This window comes from Oxyura jamaicensis, chromosome 27 (assembly GCF_011077185.1).
Source record: "Oxyura jamaicensis isolate SHBP4307 breed ruddy duck chromosome 27, BPBGC_Ojam_1.0, whole genome shotgun sequence".
NCBI lineage: Eukaryota > Metazoa > Chordata > Aves > Anseriformes > Anatidae > Oxyura > Oxyura jamaicensis.
In genome coordinates, this window is record NC_048919.1 from 3,004,189 (window position 1) to 3,026,285 (window position 22,097).

Consider the following 22,097-nt stretch of genomic DNA (forward strand, 5'->3'; position numbering starts at 1 on the left):
TCGTATGCGGGGCTTGAGATGTGCTGGTGGCCTGCTTCAGTCGGCTCTAACCCCGTGGACGGTCTGAACAGGAGGGTGGAGGGGGATTCTGTGCTGGTTGTGGATCTGAAGCCGGCGTTCCTTTGGCTGAACTACGGGGCCGAAGCTAAGCGGGGGTTTTCTGACCGCCGAGCCAGGAACGTTCGGGGAGGGAGCAGGAGGTGCCACACCTGCGTAAGGCTGCCTTGTGCCCACGTCCCCCTTGGGGCCGCTCGCGGTGGACTTGGACACCTGGGAACGAGCGCAGGCAGTTTTTTATCAGCTTGGCAGAACGGTTGTTGCCGCGTCGAAGACGCAAACACGCCATAAACGGTGATTGCAGGAATGCCGCAGTTAAGGATTTATTGCGCTCAGGAGAACCTCTGGGGTCGGTGAACTTGCTGTGAGCAGCGGAGCGCCCACCACGTTGGCCCTTAGAGGGACACCCAAAGGAAATTTGACATCTGAAACCTTAACAGGAGACACCTCTGGGGGAGATCTGCCATCGAGCAAAAACGGGAACCTCGTGACGTGCAAGCTGCCCGTCCTCGGGCGGCTTGTAGCTGGGTGTCACTTGTGAAGCTCGTTATCGCAGCAATCTGAAGAGCAACCTGGTTAAAGAGCAACCCGGGCTCGCTGGGCTGCCCTGCCACGTCCCTGCCCACTGGTCCCTCGTGGCTGCGGGCGCTCCCCACACCCCAACCGTGCTCCTTTCACCGGGGGGACACGCTGCTGGCCTCCGCTGCCACCGCTGAGCCCCGGGGAAGGCGGCACCGCGGAGCCGTGACAGGTCTCCAGTCTGCGGCTCCCGGGGCGCTGGGTGCGAGCCCTGGCCTCGTCGGGCACAGGGGGATTTGCAGTTGGGGCGGCGTGCGCAGGAATTCCGCCATTTGTTGGCATCGCCAGCTCTTAGCGCCGCAGAAAAGAGTTCTGGGGGCTCATTCAGCTCCCGCTTCCTTCCCCCTCCAAGGCACGCACGCTCTCCCAGGGTTTGAATTACCCCGTACTCTTTTCAGGAAAATAAATAGGGTATCTGTAAGTTTAAACATTAAGGCCTTTGTCAGCCCGCAGCGAGTAGCGGAGGCCTCCTGTGGATAAAACTATGTCTGGGGGGAGGAACTCGTTTTACAGTGCATTGAGCCCTGTTGAAGGACGGAGCCCTGACAGCACCGAGACTGAAGTCCTCTGTCCGGGGGACAGGTGGAGCGCGGGCACCGAGTCTTCCCCCCACCCTTTTCCCTCCAAACCCCGTGTTTTGTCCTCGGACCAAAGGGCAGCAGGGGAGGAGGCGACGACGTCGACCGCTACGACTCGCTTCGCAGCCTTCAGCTCGCTCGCCGAGTGGAGCGTTCAGCCCTTTTTGTCTCAGTTCCTTCCCAGCAGCTCACGCGGGCTTTTTCAGCTGCGTCCTTCGCCGCCTCTGCCCGCCACCGTGCCTTGCTGCTCCCCCGAGGCCGCGCAGGAGAAGGGCGCTGATCCCGTGCTTGGGGCTGCAGGCAGCGCCGTACCCGCTCTCGCCGCTGCCTGGCCGAGCGAGGACGTCCCAAACACCTTCACGGGCCAACGCCAAGGCTGCCCCAGCGCAGAGTACGGCCCTTACTGCTTAGCTTGTTCTGGACTCGCCAGCTTCCACCGGTGATGGATCCGTGGTGTAGGTGTTACGGGGAAGGGGCCGGTCCCAGCTCAGCGGGGACGCCTCGTCCCCGGGGTAGGGCGCCTGGCCTGGGAGGCACAGGACAGCTCCAGGGAGCTCCTGATGCTGGGTCCGGCACGGGGCAGATTTTTGTGCTGTGCTTAGCGGGACCGTGCGGGGTGACCTGGAGCTTCGTTAACTGAGCTCTCGGGTAGAAAAACTGCAAAAAAGGAGCCGGGAATGCCCGAGAAGTTCAGGGCTGTTGGCAGACGCCTGCTGGTGCCAAAAGGGGGGGCAAGTGCTAGCGCAGGAACTGACGTGACGTGTCGGTTTGTAGGGAGCTGAGCGGGGAAGTTCCCCGAAAACCCTTCATTAGTGACCTTCGTTAGCGGCCAGTTGCCGTTCTGGAAGGTTCTGGGACCTGCTCGGAGCTCAGTCCTTCCTTGGAAAGCGGAGATGCTCTTCGTGCCCCCGCCTGAGCGCGAATCCTGTTCCTTCAGCTCTTTGTACGCCGCAGCATCCGCTACAAAAGGCGTTTAACGTGGTCGAACAACGCCGGTTGTGCCTTTCTTCTCCCGATGGGAATCAAACGCGATTTTCGCAGCCTCAGCGAGTGGCACTTCGGCCGTCCTCAGCCACCCCGGGACGGGCGGCTCTGCACAACGCTCCCTGTCCCCAGTTTCTCTGCCCCGACCCCAGCACCTGCCCCCGCGTCATCGCTCTCGGATTTGATCCGGTGCCGCAAAACCTTTCTGTGGGCCGTACTTGCTAATTCCTTAATTCGTAATGCCTTAATTCAGGCCTCCCCGTGTTCCTTTGCTGCTGCTGTTTGCCACGGGGCCGCAGCCAGCAGCAGCCCCCCCTGCCCCTACCCCTAAATGCTCGGCGCCCGCTCGCTGCCGCGTTTCCCCGGGGCTCCTGGCAAAACCCAGCGTGGCGTGATTCACATCAGCCTCCCGTCCTTCCCTCTCTCTTTTCTCGTTCCGTTTCTCTCTGGACTTCTTTGTGCTCCTGTACCGTACCATAAACCTTTAGCCAGGATCCTCTTACTCGGCTCCTAAGGTAAAGGAGGGGAGCCCAGAAGCGTTGCGTTATTCCCGCGTTAACGCGGAGGGGTGGGGAGAGGAAACTTCTCTCGGTTTTGTGCCAGAAATAGCACGTCTGCCCCTTCCCTCGGCTAAATGACCTTCAGATGCTGACGTGTGGCTGGACCCTTGCTCTATTTCAGACCAAGGAGGCCGTCTTGGTCTGCTGGGGGCCGCCTCTGGCCGTGCTGGGTAGGTTGGGGCAGAGCGCCGCGGGGTGTCAGAAGCTGCGTTCGGTGGGTGTCCTCTTCTAACAGGCCTGGTATTTATTTCTCTGCCTTTGGAGGGGTGACCTTCCTGTGCTTCGAGCCAGAAATACGAATTTTCAGTCCCGTGGCTTAGGTTGAAGGCCTGGAAATCAGGGCAAAGCCCCCGAGTCAGCGGGCACGAGCTGCGGCCGCACGCCTTTGGCAGAGCTCGCCCCCCGTGGGTGCTGAGCAGACGCCTCGTGTGTCGCCCCTGGAAGGTGGGGGGGGGGGCCTGGGGACCGCACCCCTCGTGTGAATTCACCCCCTGAGGCTGTTCCACCGCCGTGCTGCCGCTGTTCGCTGCTCCCACGCGCCCCCAAATCTGGTTTGCTGTCGGCCCTGCCCGGCCGCCCCGTTGGAGCTGCGTTTCTCGTTGCTTCTGCTTCGGCTGGAACCCTTCTTGGCCTCTACCTGCATTGTTCTCATGTCGCTGCCTGGTCCAAACAAATCTTTCCTAGATTGCTGCTGCTGAATTTCAAAGCCTGCTTGCTTTAATGGGCAACAGGGAAGGACCGGGAAAGCTTCTTAAGAACAGGCCCTTGTGAAAAGGGTTCAGGGCTTTTGTGCTTCAGGTCCAGAGCAGAGCCTGCTTCTGTGATGCTCAGAGCCAGGTTTGTGAGCTCAGGCTTCGCGTTAGGCTTCTGCGTTTTGAGATCTACTTGCCAAGCCCTCTCCTCTTCCTCCTGCTCAGGACCCGGAGCTCATCCCGGCAGTGCAGGAGTTTCCCAGGCCTGCAGCAGAGGCCGGCTTCAGCGCGGGCGCTTATTTCCAAGTCCCGTTTTGATCTCGGGCCGCAACCTGCGGGGCTGAACAAAGACACCCCCCTTCCCCTCAATCCGTGACAAAACACCCTTTGACCTTTGGGCCTGTGGCTGCATAATAACAAGGGAAGAGCTGGAAGCGGTGCGCTCCGGCATTCGTTCCCTCCGTCACTCTGGTTCTTGCAAAGCGCCGTGGAGGGGGGAGAGGAGGAGAAGAGGAAGACTCCGGGCCGTCTGCTGGCTCTGCCAAGAGGAAAACAGAAGCATGTTTCTGTTGGGCTGCTCCCAACAGTCCTTTTTAGAAGGGTGGGGATCAGAAATTGCATCTTTGGAAAGCTACGGGTCAGAAGTTGCTTCCTTGGAAGCAGTTTGGGCAGGTGGCTGCAGCCCGTGCTGGGGCATCCTTCATGGCAGCCGCTGCGGGAGCGGTCCCCGCCGTCCCCTCGTCTTGCAAGGAGAGCTGGGGCGTGGGCGTCCAGGGAGCTCCCACGTCAAGATTGGAGTTCTTCGTAGGCGCCTTACTGCAAAACAGCTGGGCTGGTGCTGCCCAACTGGAAGGCTTTGCGACCCCGGGGTGACTGCAGGCAGCCCCACGTGCTCGGATCGAGTTGGCTCTGCCCTCGCCGTTCTCACCGCGGTGCGCTGGAAGCTTTGAGCATCCTGGAGATCGATTCCATCGCTTCTGCCTTGAGCAAACTCTTCTAATCGATGAAGAGCACGTCCCCAGTAAGTCCTGTTTTGATAGAGCGTTGTGTTAATGCTGCTCACCCACTGGAGCTCGGAGCTGCCGGCCTCGCGCTGGCAATAATTTAACACAGTTTCTGTATTATGGGATATTGATTTACTGCGGAGCATAAAAATGTGCCGTACTCAGCAGAAGGGCCTCACCAATTGTTATGCTCCAGGAACACTGCTGCTCAGGAATGGGAAATAAATTTTCCCTTTTAACAATAGCTCCTGATTTGCACAGTCTCTGTTCTCCGTTCCCCAGGGTCTGTGCCGCTCGTGGCCTGTCGGGAGCGCTCCCCCGCTCTGACACCCAACGACTCTGTTTGCACGCACACCGAGGGCCGTGCTGATGATCAAGTGTAAGAACTTTTCCGCCGGCTTACTCCGGGCCGTAATCGTCTCCTCTCTGTTGCGCGCTTACTCTCATTCGGAGAATTTCAGGCTCTGAGCACCCCCTTCCTTCTCTTTGGAGCTGTAACTGCGTTCATTCTGGGGAAGCTCGGCTCACGGCGGTCCGAAAAGTCAGATCCATCCTGCGCAGCTTTCGTTTCTTCGCGTTCCCTGGAGAAGGCGCCGATTTTATCTGGGGATGCGTTGGGGGATGCTCGGCTTGTGCTCTTTGGTATTTCTGCCTGCGCGTGCTGCGCTGGGTCTCTTCGGCAGCGAGCGGTTTGAGGATGGACCTGCAATGCCTGCGATCGGCCGAGTAGTTGAGGACCCCTTGCTTGAAAGCAACCTAGCCGTTCTCTTGAATTGTTGCAGTTGTTGCTGGTTGTGCTCGTGATGCGTCAGCAAAGGTGGTGAAAGCGCCTCCGGTATCCCTTACCGCATCCTCCGCTTCAGGAGCGGGAGGCGCCGGTCCCTCCGCGGAGGCAGGTTGTGAATCTCGTAGTGAAACCCCCCTCGTAACCTGCAGGAGGAGAAACAAGGGCCAGATTCGCATGGGGATAGAGCTTGCGTTGCTCTCCACTTTCCAATGGAAGAAATAAAACTTCCAGGAAAAAAATACGGGCGGAAAAAGGTAACGATCGTGCTTTCCTGTGCGACCCAGAGCTGCTGGGAAGCTGCTGCAAGCAAAATTACGGCGCTGATAAAGGGCCACGCTTACCAAAAAGGAGCATACGTTCCTGGAAGAGGCGTGCTGGGCGCTTGATCACCCTGCTAGGTTAGGCACTTAGGCGTTGCGGTGCTTCGTCGGCCTGACTGCGAGCGGCGTATTAATTAGAGCTGAAGGGGAAAATGACCGATGAGCCCAGCAGCGCGCTGCAGTCGGGGAAAACTTTTCCAGTTATTAAAAAAGAAAGAAACCAACCCAAACTTCCACGCGCGGTGTGTTCTTACCCTCCTCGTTCCTGGCTGTAGCCGCCGGGGGTAACGAGCTGCCTGGCGTTCTCCGGTGCGGTGACGATCGGGCACCTCCTGTGCGCCGCCGGAGCTGGCTGCTCTGCTGGCCGCTGTGCCTGCCTAGCTGCCCGTGCGCATGGGGAGAGCCGTAAAAAAGCGCTCCAATAAATTCTCCTATAAACGTCTTCTTCCAGCTGGCCGCTCTGCCGTGCAGCTGCAGAGTCGGTTTTTGCTGGTGAGCCCAGCCAGCTCTTCACGGCCACGCTTTTCTGGCTGCCCCCCGTGTCCCCGCGCCGCTCCCCTACCACCTTCCCCTTCTCTCGCCCCGTGGCGAGCGGGAGCCGAAGCAGCTTTCAGCCAGGAGCCCAAGTCCTTGCATTGGCCTGGGTGAATAAACCGGGAATTTGAGGCTATTGTCACCGAACAATTGTTGCTACCAAGGGCTGAAGAGCAGCTGAAGCTCGCAGGGGATGTTTTTCAGCCAGTCAGCTGAATAAATGCTTGGGGCATTACATAAATGTCATCGCGTAAAGATCTGGGGCGCTTGGATTGGAAACATCGCCCAAGTTCAAACCCAGCCCTGGCAACCGGCGTGAGGAATTTCAGCAAAGATCTCAAAGCGTTCAGGAGACTGAGAAAGACAACAAAAAATCGGAGCTGCAGTTCCGAGTCTAAGCAGAGCCTTCTGCCGGGCCGTGCTGCTGCACCTCTGAGCGGCGCGCTGCCAGACTGCTGCCTTGGTCGTGAGCCCGGCGGAAAACAAAACGATGAGGGTACGGCGGTCGTTTTGTTGGAGTCTTTTTGTAGCTCACCCTACGTGCTGTGCATCGGAGCCCTTTACCGTTAGGGGTCTTACTGGGGGTGTCCTAATCGAGAGGTAGGGCGTGAGTTCTGATTTTAAGCGGGTGACACCTTGAGACGGCTGAAGAAGTGGAGCAAGCTGGGGGGGGGGGTGGAGCGGAGGAGCTGCAGAGGAACCAGAACGAGCTTGGTGGGGTCGCGCCCGCGTATGTGCGAGGGTTTGGGGGTCGAGGACGGGGGAAGATCCTCTCTGCGGTGATGGTTGGGAAGGGATGAGATAGGGCTGCTGAGGGGAGCACCGGCACCAGGCTCCCGTGTCGCTGTTTGGACGGTGTCGCCTTGGGGCACCGCGCTGTGTGCTGGTCACGCTGCTGGGATGGCCCCGGGGGACGCCTCCGCGTGCTCCCTGGCTTCGTGCTGGCTTCGTGCTTCCCGTTGGGATTGCTCGTGGGGCCGAGAGGGGCTCGCGCAGACCTGGCAGCGCCTCGGCACCACCGACCCTGCGCCGTCACCTTGCTGGCCTCAGACCCGGGAGGTGTTCGCTGCGTTTCCCACGGCGCAGCCGTGCGTGAGCTGCAATTAAAAGCCATGCGGGCGGCGTTGCTCTGAACCAGGAGGTAAAGAAAGGGATGATTTTCAGGTGCTTGGAGCGAAACCGAGCGCGGTGGTGGTTCCGCGTGCGCGCATCTCCATCGAATTTGCTGGCTCGTTCCCTGCCCGCTCGTCTCCTACGTGGCACGTTCTTTTCTCCAAGGCTTACTGTTAAGGGAAGGATAGTTCAACGGATGCTTTTTTGCTTCTTTTTTGGAAGCCGTTTGCACTTCAGAGGTATAAAACCTGTTCAGGTAAGCGTGGAGCTGCGGACTGCAGACGGTTACCGTGTTCAGCAAGATAAATAACGCTGTGACTTCTTGCGTTAGGGAAACCTGAATTCCCGAAGAGTGGATTTGAGCATGTTTTTGTTCCGCAGCTTCTAAAGCAGTTAGAATTGTCCTGAAGCTCCGTAAAACCCGGTAGTAGGCAGCAGGAAGGGCTGGGAACGTTGTCCTCCCCCCGGCAGCTGCTTCGCTCTGGTATTTTTCATTTCCCTCTTTTGTTCTCCCCTCTGCAGAGCTGTTTGTGGGTTGAGTTTGGTACCGTCCCAGGGTTGTCTGAGATCCGCGGGCTGCTCGGAAGGGATTTAGGGGAGAGGAAGTGCCAGGAGAGAGTGGCCCCGGGGCAAAGGCTTGGGCTCGGAACTCCGGCACGGGGCATCGGCTCCAGCATGGTGCCGCTGAGCTCCGCAGCTCCGTACCCGGAGACCTCGAGTGGGGTGTTAAAAATCTGGATTCTGCTTCGTCCCGCCGTAAGTCCTCTGCAGGACTTGAAGCATCTTTTAACGGCTGGCCTGGGCCAGGTTTCTTGTTTTCCTCCTGTTTTTAATAGAAGCGGACCGGAGATGCCAAAACAAACCTTTCATATCCTGATCCCTCTCCCTGGGGCAGCAGCCCGGCATCCCCGCGCAAAATGCCGCCGGATTTGTGCTCACGAACGCCCTCCGAGCGGTGGGGGGGGGGTTTTCGGCGAGGACCAGCGGAAATAACTCCCTGCTCCCAGCCTCTCGGGTTTTTCAGGATCCGGGGATGAATGAAGCGGGCTGGGGGTTGAGCTGGATTTAGCCGAGCACACGCTGTGAACAGAAGAGCCCTTCACAAGCCGGTGGTTCCGTCCACGGGGTGGGGGCGGGCGCTGAGCTGAAGAAATTGTTCGCTTTGGCTCCTTGGGGCAGAGCCGTTAGGGTGGGCTCGGGAGATCGATCCGCAGCGCTGCTGGGGTTTTCTCTTCCTCCCCCGGAGCTGTCGTGCGGGGGCGTTTGGCGGAGCTGAGCTCCTGCTCCAGCCGTAGGTCTCGTTTCGAGTCGTCTAGGAAGGGGTAAAGGGCCCGGTACGGGGGGATGGAGGGGACGTGGGGAATATCCGGGGACCGGGAGCGAGCTGGAAGACGGCGCCTGAGCTGGGGGCGAATCTTTCCTGCAGTGAGGCGCAAAGAAAGATCAGGAGAGCACGCGAAAAAGCTGTTCCTTGGAGGATGTGCTTGGAGGATGGCCGCTGTCTGAAACGCCCGCGAGCAGAGCGCTGGCCTGTTGGCCTGGCCTCGTCCTGTCTCTTCCGGGTACCGGTGTCTGTAGCGCCGAGCCCTCCACCAGACGTCCCCGTGTTTTCCTGCATCGGCAGCTGAGCCTTTCGAAAAGCAAAAAAGCGGATGGGAAAGCATCGTCCTTAAGCAGGTTTTACTGCGGTGAAGCCGTGAGGTGATTTAGCCGCGGGGTTTCTGGAGGCACCCTGCTATTGTTCAGGCGTTGCACCCGTACGGACACGAGGCGCTGCGCTGCCGTCGCGCTGCTGAGTTCGGCCCCGGGGCGGCTGCCTCGCGGTGGGTAACGCGGGGAAGGCACGCAGAATTAATTGGGGTAATTGGCCTTTAACAGAGCCGACAGCTGAGCGTCTTCAGCTGTCGCATTCGAAGCTGCTTTTTGGGGTCTGCTGGCGGGGTTTGTCCTCGCTGACGAGCCCGGGTGGAAATAGGAGCGTGGGCCTGGTGCGTGCCCCGTCGGGTTGCTGTCGTCGTGGCTGGAGCAGGACCCGGGCTCTGTTAGGGACAGGGAATTGGAGAACAAGGCTTACGAGGAGCGGCTGAGGGAGCCGGGCTTGTTCAGCCTGGAGAAGAGGAGGCTCAGGGGCGACCTTATTGCACTCTACAGGTCCCTGAAGGGAGGCTGTAGCGAGGTGGGGGTTGGTCTGTTCTCCCACGTGCCTGGGGACAGGACGAGGGGGAATGGGCTAAAGTTGCACCAGGGGAGGTTTAGGTTGGATATGAGGAAGAACTTCTTTACTGAACGGGTTGTGAGGCACTGGAAAGGGCTGCCCAGGGAAGTGGTGGAGTCACCATCCCCGGAGGTCTTTAAAAGCCATTTAGATGTAGAGCTCAGGGATATGGTTTAGTGGAGGGCTTGGTTGTGTTAGGTCAGAGGTTGGACTGGGTGATCTTGGAGGTCTCTTCCAACCTAGATGATTCTGTGATTCTGTGGAATTGCATCAACTGCTGGTGCTCGGGGAGGCCCCGAGTGCTCCTTGGAGCATTTTGGCAGGGGAACGCAGAGCCGGGAGCAGGCAGGCCGCGTGTGCAGGGCTTTGGGAGCACCTTCAGGGCCGGCAGAGCGGGGCCCCCGGCGTGGGGCTGGCAAACGCCGCACAAAGATCTCGATTCCCGGTGCCGAGGCCTCATTCGGTGGGCAGGTATTTCACCGTTGTACTCAGGAAATGCTCATCCTACGTGAAGGCAGCTCCCAGCTCTGCCAGCGTGTGCTGGCAGGAGGAGGAGGAGGAGGAAGAGGCTGCGCCAGCATGGGGAGAAGGCCTCGGATGCCGGGGCTCTGACCCCGGCCTCGTCTTCGGCGATTTTTTTCCACCAAAAGCTGCGTGGGAAGGGGGAGAGCGAATACAGCGTGGCCTCCGCTTTGGGAACAACTGCAGCTCGGGACAGAAAACCCCTGGGTGTTTGCCAGGGGGAGGTGGAGGAGGGGAGCAGCCGCAGGGGGATGCCGGCACGGCACGGCACGGCACGGCGCTGCCCAACCCGACCCGACCCGACACACTGCATACCCGCGGCACGGGCCCGGTGCCCGCTGGCAGAAAGCTCTCCCGGGTCCGCCCTCGGTCCCACCGGTGCTGGTTCATCCCCCCCAGGGCTGCCGGGCTGCACGAAGGGCTTTTTGGCATCTCCACGCGTCCCTCCCGGAGGTGATCTGGGCTCGAGGTGCTGAAGCCATCTCCCTGCAGCCCCTCGCGGCTGCTTTCTCCTGCTTGGAGGCTGCCTCCTGTGAGCGGCTGTTTGCCGTGCTTCCCCTCCAGCAGGAAACTTTCCCATCCCAAATCCTTTCACTTCATTTTTCTGTGTCATTACCGGGCCGGTGGCTGGGCAGGAGGAACCGGCACCGCTTCTCCCGGGTCCGGGAGGAGCAGAGCAAACACCTCTCACCAGACTCGGGGGGAACCAGGGAGCTCTCACGGGGCCTTCGTTTCCACGGGGCAGCGTGCGAAGCCTCCTGCCTGGGGGCAGAGGGCACGGCTGTGCCTTGTGTTGGGGAGATCCCTGTGCCAATTCACCCAGCACTGCCTTGTGCGCGGCTGCGGCTTGGTTTTTGTAGGATCCCTTGGTTGAAGCCCTGCAGGCGGAGGCCGTGCTCCTCGGCGCTTATCTCCACGGGGCTCGTCCGGCTTCTACGGCACCGCGGCTGCTGAGACAACTGAACCGAGCACGGGGCCGTACCGACGGCAGCGCCTTGCCCTAGGAGTTGGCCGTGTTCGTTGGCAGGGCCGCACTGATCCTGCTTCAAAACCAAACAGAGCAGGGCGCACGCCCCGCTCTGCAAGGGCCAAAACCCCCGGGCGGCAGCGAGCACCGTGGGCTGCGTCTGGGGACCCCAGTACAGGGCAGCAGCACCTTGCCCCCAGGGCTGGGGGGCGGCGTTTGCTTTCGGGAGCTTTTCTTTGCTGTTCAGGACACTGAATCGGACCCACAGCTGCCTGTTGTGTGCTTGGGGAAGGACCGGAGCCCGTCCCAAGGACTCGTGCTGATGTAACACGGGGTTTCCCCCCCCCCCCTGCATTTCTTCAGTCGCATTTAACTGCTGCGGTTTGTTTTTTGAGATGAAATGATTGCCTCCCTCCATCCCTCAGCTGTAATCGGAGCAATCTGAGGACCTGGCACGTTGATCAAGTTCCTTCCTGCAGCTCTCCCAAAGCGTTTCTGCAGAGGCAGTGCCCATCCCCGCACCTCCGCCACCCAGGAGGGGGCGGCTGCCACCTTGCCGAGGCTTTGACTCGCCGTTACCCCAGATGGGAAGGCCTGGAGACCTTTTTCCATGGGTGAAGGCCCCCAGCCTCCCATGGACACGGCGTTTCTCGAGCTTGGCTCTGCCGCTCCTCCTCCTCCTCCACCACTCTTCTTCCTCCTCCACCACTCTTCTTCCTCCTCCTCCACCTCTGCCTGCGCCACCTGGGCACGTGTCGGCTGCCACCTCGGCGCACGCGATTTCCCGGCGGCGCCATCTGCTTCGGCTGGCCCCGCGCTGTCCTTGTCGGTCAAGCTGAGTGCCACGCCAGCTGCGTGCGCGCCGTCAGGCGGCTGCAGTCCTGCACACGTCACAGCCTCCACCAGGGGAGCGAGCCTACCTGGGAACGTTTGTTTTTAAAGAATCAAGCCCCTAAATCGTTCTTCTGTCCCGCGGCTGTGCCCTGCGTCGTCCTCCACAGCCAGCTTCGCATGTGCTCTTGCCCAAAGCAGTGCCCTCGCAGCAGCACGAGGAGGAATTCATCCTGGAGGATGCAGGAGCTGCTCCCGGTGCTGCTCCCGGCGCTGCCTTCGCCACCTTCACTGGCACCGTCTGATCCCGGGACGAGCCACGGAACGCGCTCACAGCCATCTGCCTCGCCTCTCCCCTCGCTGTCAGCTTCATTCAGCCCCCTTCTGGGGCAGGTGGAGCGAACCCTTCTACTCACCATCATCGCAAAGCCCCCGATGCTTAAAAAGAAAGGAAGTGGCTTTCCCTGCCCCCAGCCGCTGGGTGTCTGGCTGAGGTTTGGGGCGACGGCCCGTGACTTCTTCCAGCGCCGTCCTGTGCTCGGTTGCTACTTTCTAGGGCTAGCCGAGAAAATACCGCTTGGCGAAGCGTTCCTGTAGGGATTCAAAGGAAAGAAGCGACACTCCTTGGATCCAAAAAGCTGAAACAGGCGGAAAAGATCAACGCTGCCGCAGAGGGGGTAACGGAGCAGGCTCTGAAAAGGCTCGACCCTAAATACAGAGGGAGCGCCCTCCGCCCGGCGCTGGTTTGGAGAGCGTGGCTGAGCCACGGCCACGTGTCTGCCCCTGCTCCTGCTCGGCGAGGTGCCAGAGGATGAAGCAGACGTTCCCACGTTTCGCTTCGTGGTTTTATTTCTGGTTTAAATCCGGTGGGTTTTGCCCAGGGTAGGATGTGTCCCGAATTTAAGGTGAAACAAAGAGGGGCTCTGCCGCCGCTCGCGCCGCCGTGCCGCCCAGGAATCGAATGGGCGTTGGGTGGGTTTTTACCCTCAACCTTGATTTCTGCGTAATGGAAATGAGAGTGAGGCTTCGCGGAGCACGACGACGCTGTTCCAGCAGGCACGGGGGCTTCGTAGCCTTGTTCAGGTGCTTTGTAGCCTCGCAGAGGAAAGCCAGGGGAGGACGCCGTTTGGAGGTGCTCTCGGCAGCTTTCGACCTTTCTCCTACCTGATTTTTTAAAAAAAATACTCCCAAGGTGGATCCCCAGCGAGCAAGCACAGTCCTGCGGAGATCGGGCTTAGAATCCCAAACGTTGGGGATGTTCCTGAAGTCGGTTTTACCTGCAGATGCTGAGGATGCTTTAGGATCAGAACTCCTCTCCAATAAACCTGTCCTGTGGGAAACGATGCTCCCCAAAAAATGCCACAGGTCTTGCGGGCGACGGAGTCGGGAGCGGCGCTGCCTTCCCAGCGATGCTCAGGGCAAGCTCCCGGCAGGAGGAGGGAGAAGGTCTGGTGCCCGGCCACCCCTTTCCCGCGGCGTTTACCCCTCGTGGAACAGAATACAGCGTGGCTGGGATGGAGAGCTGGATTCGAGCTCGGTGATGGGGCGATGCCAGCGACCGCTGAGCCCCCCGCGTGCTCCAGCAGCCCGGCAAGAACACGGAGAACGCGCCTTGCTCTGAATTTGTGGGTTTCATTTGCAGGTGGGAGGAGCCGACTCCTTCGTTTCAGGGCATTTTGCTTGGCCGATGTGAAAGCCGTGGTCACCCCGGTGCTCTCCTTAGGGCCACGGGAGGTAGCAGCACGCCTGGACTCATGGCTGGTTTCGGCTTCCAAACTGGTCGATCTCAGCAGCGGGAAACTTGGGGTAGTTCGGGGAGAAAAACCTGGACCTGGGGCTCCTCTGCCTGGTGGGAGGGCGGTCGGGTGCCTGTGCTGCAGCCTGGACGAGATGCTGCGTGCCAAGACTGCTGCAGGAGGAAGGGATGGGGGGAAAAGGGAATCGTTTGGTCACTACTTCCTCGTTCTGAGGCATCCAGATGTGGCAGAGGCTTTTGTGCAGCGACACTGGATTCGTGCACGCGCTCCTGCCGTGGCCCGGTTCCTGCGTCACGCTGTGGTTTCCTTTCTTTCTGGGTAGTTTTAGTATTTACCCAGCAGGATCAGGATGCTTGTGATCCATTTCCCTGATATTCTGGCTTCGAATGTAGGAGAGCGGAGCCGCGGCTCGGCGTGTCCCTTCCCTCTTTGTGTTTATTTCTGCCTGGGGCTCGGTAGCAGGGAGTAAGGGCGTTTTTGTAGCAGTTGGCTCCACAACGCGCCGCTGTAGTCCAGACGCTAGCGAAAGCGTATTTCTGCTCCCGCTGAACCGTATTCTGTGGTCGCAGCGCGGATAAAGGAGGGGGGAGATCAGCCAAGGCTTGCAAAGCACGTGGGTTCCCCCACGCAGCCGCGAGACCGCGAGGTGCAGCTCGCTTGGTGATTTCTGCTTTTTTTTCCTGGCTTTGTTGGCTCGGTCGAGCCATCAGAGGCAGAAACCAAGCTTGCCGTCGCCCCCTTTCCTTTGCAACCCCTCCGTGCAGGGGGGAGCAGCTTGGGCGAGGCGCTGCGAGCTCTGCTGCTCGCCTCCGAAGAGCAGATGCTCTCTGAAAACCGATGGCGCGTTGTGAGCCTGGCCACGGGGCTTGAATTGTGGGCGTGCGGTTTGCGCTGGTGTTGGAGCCCGTTCCGTGACTGCTGCCAGAGGTGCTTTGAAAGGGGATGAGCTGAGGGAGGGGGGGGCAGGTGGGCGTTATTTCTTCGAGGCTTGGCGACGTGGGTCTGGCTGACGCGGCCAGGGAGGACTGGAGCTGCTGGTTCAGCGAAGCGTGGAACAAAACCTTAACGCTGGCACAGGCAGAACTTCAATCTACCAGCAGTCGCTTTAACACCGCTCAGCGGAGGCATGGCTTTTCCAGCACGTCCGTAGCTGGGCTGGGAATTGTTAGTGGTGGCTAGACGGCATCAGCCGTGCCATTCAGCGTGGAGCTTTTGATCTGGCTGGCAGTTCTGCTGGGTTTTCCGTGGGCTGTGTAATGAAAAATCTCCCTCCAAATAATCCCCCCTTCCCCGGTCTGTTTTTCCAGGAGACGAAGGGCAGAGTGGAGATGGGCAGCAGACCGTGCAGCCATCGTCAGTCGCTGGAATTGGCTCCAAGCCCACGTCTCGGACCTGGAATACCGAATCCGGCAGCAAACGGATATTTACAAGCAGATCAGAGCCAACAAGGTGAGGACTGTTCGGGTACGTGTGCTTTCAGCCCAGGCTCCTATGGCTCTCCCGCCGCAGTGGGGAGCGTGTGTGCAGGGCGTGATGCATTTTTCCTCCCCCCCTATCTCAAACAGCGCATCCCCCGGCCCTGACTAATGGTGATGCAATTTGGCATGGGCTGAGGGCAGCTCGTTTCCCTGGTTCAATTCGGTAACGTGAAGAGAGCAATCCCTCCCCGCAGAGCCAGTCTTTGGGTGCCGAACAAAACCGCTGCTTTTGCACGTGTTGCACTCGCCCCCCGCTCCAGTCTTCGTTTTGTATTTGCTTCGTTCGACCTTTCTTTCTCCTGGGGAGGATCTGAAGCTGGGGATAAGGAGCAGCTCGACCAGAGGCTTGCCGGGGAAGGGAGGGGACTCAGGAGGAAGTCAGCTTCAGATGCTATCGCAGAGCACAGGCTTAAAATTGAGTCAGAGAAGAAAAGACTGTAGGTGCTGACCTTTCTCTGGAAGGATTTTTTTTTTCAGACTTGGTCTCAGATGGCAGCAGAACGGGGGGGGGAGCGGAGAAGGGATGAGGAAGGAATCGTTACCGAGACTTGTCCAGGCGTGCGCGTCGAAATGGCAGGCCTTGGAGGGAGGAATGCCCGGAGTTTGTGGCAAGAAGGAGCTGGGTATTGCATCACCTTACAGATCCCCAGGAATTCAGAGTCCGAGATTTACGGTGGAATGGGGACGGCTGGGAGGGAGACTTGCAGAGGGGTAGAGAGGGACGGGCAGGAGAGGAAGACTGTGGCCTTTTATGCAGCTATGCAGAGGAACAGGCTGATGGGTGGGTGAGGGCTGGGACTAGGTGGAGGAGCCCGGCTGGCTGAGGGGAATACATCAGGGAGAGGAGAGGAGAGAGGAGAAGGCTTCTGGGAAGCGCTCGGGACATCAAACCAACAGAGCAGCATCAGAACGAATCCTTATCCCGTCTGTCTCAAGGAAGCTGATCTTGCGAGGCGCTTTTGAAGTACCCAATACAGAAGGGCTAAACATTGATGAGCTAATAAAGAGAGGAAATGGGGATGCTCGTCTAATGAAGTAGAAGGTTCGGTGCTTCCCCCAGGTTCTGACAGCTCGACAGACTCGTGACGTGGCCTGCTCACGGCTACCAGCACCCCGTTTTTATCTAAGGCTGCATCTCTGGGTCGGAACGGAGAACATCACAGTATCGTGTCAGGGCTTGAGAAGAAACCTGAGGGTTTGGGAAACAGCTCGTCGTCTTTTTTTCGTTTCTCAAACCAAAATTCCTCAACTGAGATAACCTGGTGGGGGAACTCAAGGTGAAGCCTGCCAGTTACTGTGGCACGGGAGCTGAGATGCTCAGGATCTGACGGCGGCTGTCCTGCCTGCACGGGGGAGCAGAAATCACACGCGCTGCCTTTTCGACGGGTTCGTGGAGATCACCGCTTGCACCCGGCTGTCGTGTCGGTGCCATGGAGCTCAAGGATGCCTTGGCAAACGCGTTCGGGTTTTGTCAACGAGGAGCTCGGAGTAAGGCTTCTACATCAACTGGCAGCAAGCAGAGAAGACGAGGAAATAAACACGCTTCAGTAACGCAGGAGTCTTTGAATGGGCCTGACTTGAAGCTGTACAAGGGCAAGAGTTGAAGAATTCGGAGCCACTGTGGTTTTTGGCCCAGCATAACTTAACTCTGGCCATTTTGGCCTAAAACAAAGGGAGGTTAAGAGGTAGCCTCTGGAGGCGTTCACTTGCTATTCCTTTTTATCCCTTTTCTGGTTTTATCGCATCTCTATGTTAACATTTCCATCCTGGCCTTGCAAGCAGGGCGCGTTGCTTTGTCAGAGCAAAGCAAGGGAAGGACACGGCAGTGGAAAACCAACCTTCTGTTTCGAGGGTACGCCGCTGCCCGGCGTCTCGGCACTCGTGGTGGTGTCAGCACATCGGGAGCGCTTTGGTCGGAGCCTGGCGAGATGCGGAGGAAAACAAGAAATCGGGGGCGTGTGTGCACAGTTGGGCGTCGAGTGCTGTGTTTCTGGCTGTTGGCCTCTGGTTTTGGGTTGGTTTTGAAGCGTGCGTGCGGTTAATTGAAGGGACTGGATGTCCACGAAGGTACCGGGGTGTTCTTGTCTCCTTTCACTGATGTGCTTCCTTGGGCTGTTTTTAGAGGGGGTGCGGGATGATGCCAGTTCCCCCCATCGAGTCTGCGCCGCCTGTGGGTGGCAAGTGCTCGCTGTTGGAGAAGGAACGGAGAGCAATTTCCCATCTCTCTTTTCTCATGAGTTGCCCTCGTGGATGGAATACGAGGTAAATGAAGACAAAGGGCTCTTGGAGGGGTTTTGTGTAGCAGTGACTTGGCTGGAATGCGATGACCAGGACTCCTTGAAGACCTTCAACGATTTGTTTTGCTCGTCGCCCCTGCAGACCCCGCTTCGACTCTCTCCCAGCCCAGCCGGGAAGGTTTCGCTCTGCTCCCTCCAAGCCTTCGGCCCCGTGGGGCCGTGCTGGCGCTGGAGCCGCTGATAGCAGCGGAACGTGTGCTGGGAAGGGGGGGACGAGCAGGAGCAGCAGCTGGCGCTGCTCACACGAGCTTGCCACATCGGTGCGGTGGCGTCGGGCTCAGAGCACGACGAGCAACACCGCTGGGGACTCCCCATCATCTCCTGCTGTTGGTCAGCCCCCTTCCTTCCCCCTGGTCCCTTGGCAGAAGCTGCCAGCCTCAGCTGAAACTGCATCCGAGAGCTGCGCGAAGGAATTCTTCGGTATCCCTGTTTTCTGGGATGCTGGTAAAAAGCAAGCGTTGGGTGAGCTCCGAATAACTCGCCAAGGCTTTTCCTGCCCTGAAAGGGAGCTGAAAGTTTGATGTTGCCCTTGGGACTCCTGTCTGTTACTCGGACGGGTGCAAATAATGGAGATTTAGATATCTTCAAAGCAGAGAGCCCGTCCGGCCTGCGGGGACGGAGGCTCGTGCAAGGCAGGCGCTGGACGGGGACCAGAACTATGCACACCGTGGGCATCACACAGGGGAGTGCAGCTCTTAGGACCAAGTCCCCGGCACCGCGACATGCCTCTCAACATCTACCTGCATTGCCCTGCGGCACCGGGCACCTCGCTTCGTCCTCTTGCCTTTCAGCTGAAGGCAGAAGTCCCTGGAGGCTGTTCCTGTTCCCAATGCGCACGCTTCCCCATCTCATTCTCTCTCTGAGCAAACACGCAGCCCGAGCGCTTTCCGGAGCGGGGCGTCAAAGGGAAGCGGCTCCCTCGCTGCCGATTTAGCGTTTGGTCCCGGTTCCTCCCCTCTTTGTGTCCCTCGTCTCCTACACTGGACACGCGGGGACGACCGACCTCCACTGCAGCACGCCTGAGGACGGTTGGAGAAGCGGCGGCAGAATGTGATGGGTGCTTCCGAGAGGGATTTTTCCAGGAATACAAGACCAGCACGGCAGCATTTAATTGATTTTAGGCTTCCAGCCTCTCTCATCTACTAACCACCCTTCTGGGATCTCAGAAAGCTATAGAAAATTGTCGTGTTTATCTACAAGCTGGCTGCTTCCTGATCGCTGAGGCCCTGTAGAGTTGTATTTCATTTATGGACGATCTATTTTTAAATAAATGATCCCTGAACCACGAGCCGCCGCTGTTTCTCTGGAAAGCCACGGACGTGGCGGGCAGAAGTTGGTGTCAAGGCGTAGGATCAACCTTATGAGAGATGTGAGTGGCCACGTGCCGTGGCTTCGGTCATTGTTACCTGCAAGATTTGCTTTTGGGGACTCTGAGGGATGCCTTGTGGCTCCTTCCTCTCCAGGTAACGTGTCCGGGTCTGCTGTCAGGCTGACGTTCCCAGGACACACGGGGCAACCTCTGAGCTTGTTCCCTGACGACCGCTGCATCCAGCTCCGGCACGGCTTGTCCCCAGCCTTGTCATGGCCTTTAGGTTCTCCCGGCTGTCATCCCTCGCACATTTTAGCCTGCTCTGGTGTGGTATAGCTGGGAATAGGCACAATTGTAATGATTTTATTTCCCTTCGTGTCGCTGGGTGAGAAAGCAGTCCTCCTGCCGCTGCAGCGAGCTTGGCTTGGAGTGAAACACGAACAGGACAGCGTGTGTGAGGGCTGATAAAGCAGTGCTGTGCCACCGCGCTTTGTCCCGCGAGCTCCATGGCAGGGGCTTGTTTATCAGCGTGGTTCTTCCCGTATTGAATTTGGTGAATATCACTTCTCTGAAAAAATCTGCTCAGAGTTAACGAGTCTGCCTGTAGCTTTCTGGCACCCGCTCCAAATGGTTTCCTCGGCTGCGGCACCGCGCTCCACTCGGTGCTGTTACAGCAGCCGCTTCCTGCCCTGCGCTACAGCAAAATGTTCTCGCTGGTTTTGCTGGCGTGCAGCTCGCTCAACCTCCAGCTGCGAGCGTGCAGGAGGAGGGGAAGGGCAAGAAGGGAGCTTAGCATCTGCTCCCAGCGGGCTGGAGGCCTGCGATCTGGCTTCTGCCACTTTCCTTCCCCACCTGCGTCCAGCTCCAATGTCGGGAAAGTCCATCAGGGGACTCGGTTTGGCATCGCGTCTGAGAAGTGGGGGAAGGCAAGCCTTGCTTGGCTGTGGTTTTAGGCTGTTATTCTTTGGAGGACGAAGGATGCGCGGTTCCCCTGCTGAACCCCAAGGATCCGCGGTTAATCCCTGTTCCGTTCCCTCTTTTTCAGGGGCTGATAGTCCTCGGTGAAGCATCGCCCCCCGATCCTGCGGTAGATGATGCGTCCCGGCCCGTTAGTGCTGAAGCGAAGCTGGAGCCCGGGGCTGACCGGCTGGTAAGTGCCAGCAGCAGGATGATGCTGGGGGCCTGGCGCTCCGCGTTCCTGGAGCCGGGAGAGGTGCTGGAACCACAGGACTCCTGCAGGAGCCCCTGCGGGGCTTCGCGTGGCCATGGCCCCTCTGTTGGTCCTGCCCCCTCCCGGGTTCTTTTGGGGTTAACGAGCGATAGGATTTAAACACCTCTTAGCCCAGAGTTCCTTGGGGTACCTTTGTAACGTGCGTTAGCATTTTATGAAGCTTAAAAATCCTAACTAATCCTTTCCCTCTAGCAACAGTACCGCAAACCGAGAGCAGCACAATTAGCAAAAGCTTCTGAAGAAGTGACTATTAATAATCTGCCTGAGCTTCACCCCTCAGAAAGGGAACTAATGATTTCAGGGAGATGCACTGGAAGCTGTGTGGAGTGCCAGGTATTTATTATTTAATGCAGAAATGTAGGGCACAGAGTGAAGGCTGGATCGTACCGTTCGCTCTGGCTGTGATTACTTTTGATCCTGCGGGACGCATCGACGGATTAAAACGGAGGGTTTTGAAGCCGCGGTGTAGTACGAGGAGAAGGGGTGGTCCCTGCCTGGCTCCAGCTCCTGCTGCCAGGCTGCAGAGCTCCTGCTTCCCTGTCCTGACGGGGAGCAGCGAAACCTCACTGCGATGGGAGCGCTTGGGTTTCACAGCCCAACATTCAGCGTAGTTGATACAGAGAAAATATTAACTGAAAGCGACCGTAAAATTGTGCCTGAAGTATTTCCTCCTGTCGCTGGTGAGACCTTGTCGGGCTTTTTCTGATGCTGAGCGAGAACACAAAATGCTGTGGAAGTTCCGATTAACAGCGCGCCGCGCGGGGTTATTACAAGTGCCTGTAATGAAACGTCCCCTTGCTTAGCGTTGCCTTTCAGATGCGGGTTTGGAATGCACGTCTTTAATTAGCAGATTAGCTCAGCCCCAGAACTGCTGTGTAATTGGTACAGCGAGCAGGTTGCGCTCAGGACCGGTGGTGCTTCAGATGGAAACAGCCGCGCCGCAAGAGCAACAGGAGGCTGCAGAGCGACGACGGCAGGGCCGCCACAGATCACGACTGAAACAGAAGCATTACGCAGTGTCTGGTTTTTGAACAGTGATGTCCGTCTGTCATCCCCCCCCCCCCGTCCACGCTTTAACCCAAAAAGCACGCAGTGAATAACAAACAAAGGCTGGGACGGCGCGCTCCGGTTCTCCTGGGAAATAGCACGCTCCTGCGCTGGTGAATTGGCTGCTGCTTGGGAGCTGACCTGTAAATAGGTTGATAACAGAGACGAATAATCAAATTTAGCAGTGATAAGGAAGAAAAATTTCTTCCTTATCTGTCTACATCAGGATGTTTATCCAATGACACGGGTATATTTTCAACCTGGGATCTGTAGATGGAAGCACCGTGTCCCTTCTCACTTTGTCCCTACAGATTCAAGACGTTTTCCTGACCCTTAAAATCACCACGCTGTCCTTTTTCAGGATGCCTTAGACATCTCTGTATGTATACAACAGAAAATGTCCACGGATTTGGTGTAGAGGAAAGGAAATGCTCGGGCAGCGCTGTTTTTGCTGCTCACAGCCACCTCACTATTGCTGTGTTTACTCAGTTCCTACTCCATCCCCTTTCTCATCCCTCTCCCTGGGACAGAAGCTCTTCAGACAGGGATTTTTATTGCTGCAGCACAGGCACTCCGGAGATCCGGTCTCTGACAGGTCTTGGAGGTAAACAGTGACACAAGTAACAGGTACCAAGAGCAGCGAAGAACATCTGCGTGAAGCAGGCTTAGTTACTACGAAGTAAAGCAGTAGTAGCTAACGCTTGGCGCCTTCTTGCAGCTCCTTCTACAGCCGTCCTTGCTCCTTGGAGGATGCCTCCTCCCGAAATGGGCTCTTTCTTCCCCCGCACACGTGGCTGCTGGTGGGTGTGCGTGGCACCGAGCTGCCCGCTTCTCCAGCGGGGCCGGAGGCGTCAGCCAGCAGAAAGGCTGCCTGCAGGCACCCGGCTTCTACGCCCTCCTGCAGGAGGGTTTGTGCCTAATTAGACTTGCTCATAAGGGTGGGGTGTTGAGTCAGAGCCTCGATCTGCTCAGAGCCAGTGATTAGCCCAGAGACCATTCCTGGCGCGTTAGGACACTCACTGGAAGAGGCTCAGGGCTGTGCTGCAGGGGTGCTGATCGTTCGGGCGCTCCTCGGGCCGCTTACAATTAGATCTTCCTTTTGTTCAGGCTCGGGGAGCGGAAGAGGTCTGCAGCGCAGGGCAAGGGGAGGGAACACCTCCCATCTCATGCTCTTCACCTTTGGGTCTCATCCACCCCTGGGACTCCTTTGGCCAACGTGAATCCAGGATGTGTGT

The 22,097-nt window shown here is 58.3% G+C and overlaps 1 protein-coding gene across 4 annotated transcripts in view; it reads left to right on the forward strand.

The window, feature by feature from the left end:
• KANSL1 (KAT8 regulatory NSL complex subunit 1) overlaps positions 1-22,097 on the forward strand; it is a 95,094-nt gene that overhangs the window by 50,574 nt on the left and 22,423 nt on the right. For all 4 annotated transcript variants that reach the window (XM_035347788.1, XM_035347787.1, XM_035347790.1 and 1 more), the window contains exons 3-4: positions 14,808-14,949; positions 19,630-19,734. In XM_035347788.1, the coding sequence (XP_035203679.1) occupies positions 14,808-14,949; positions 19,630-19,734 (247 nt within the window). The remainder of the gene's footprint in view (positions 1-14,807; positions 14,950-19,629; positions 19,735-22,097) is intronic.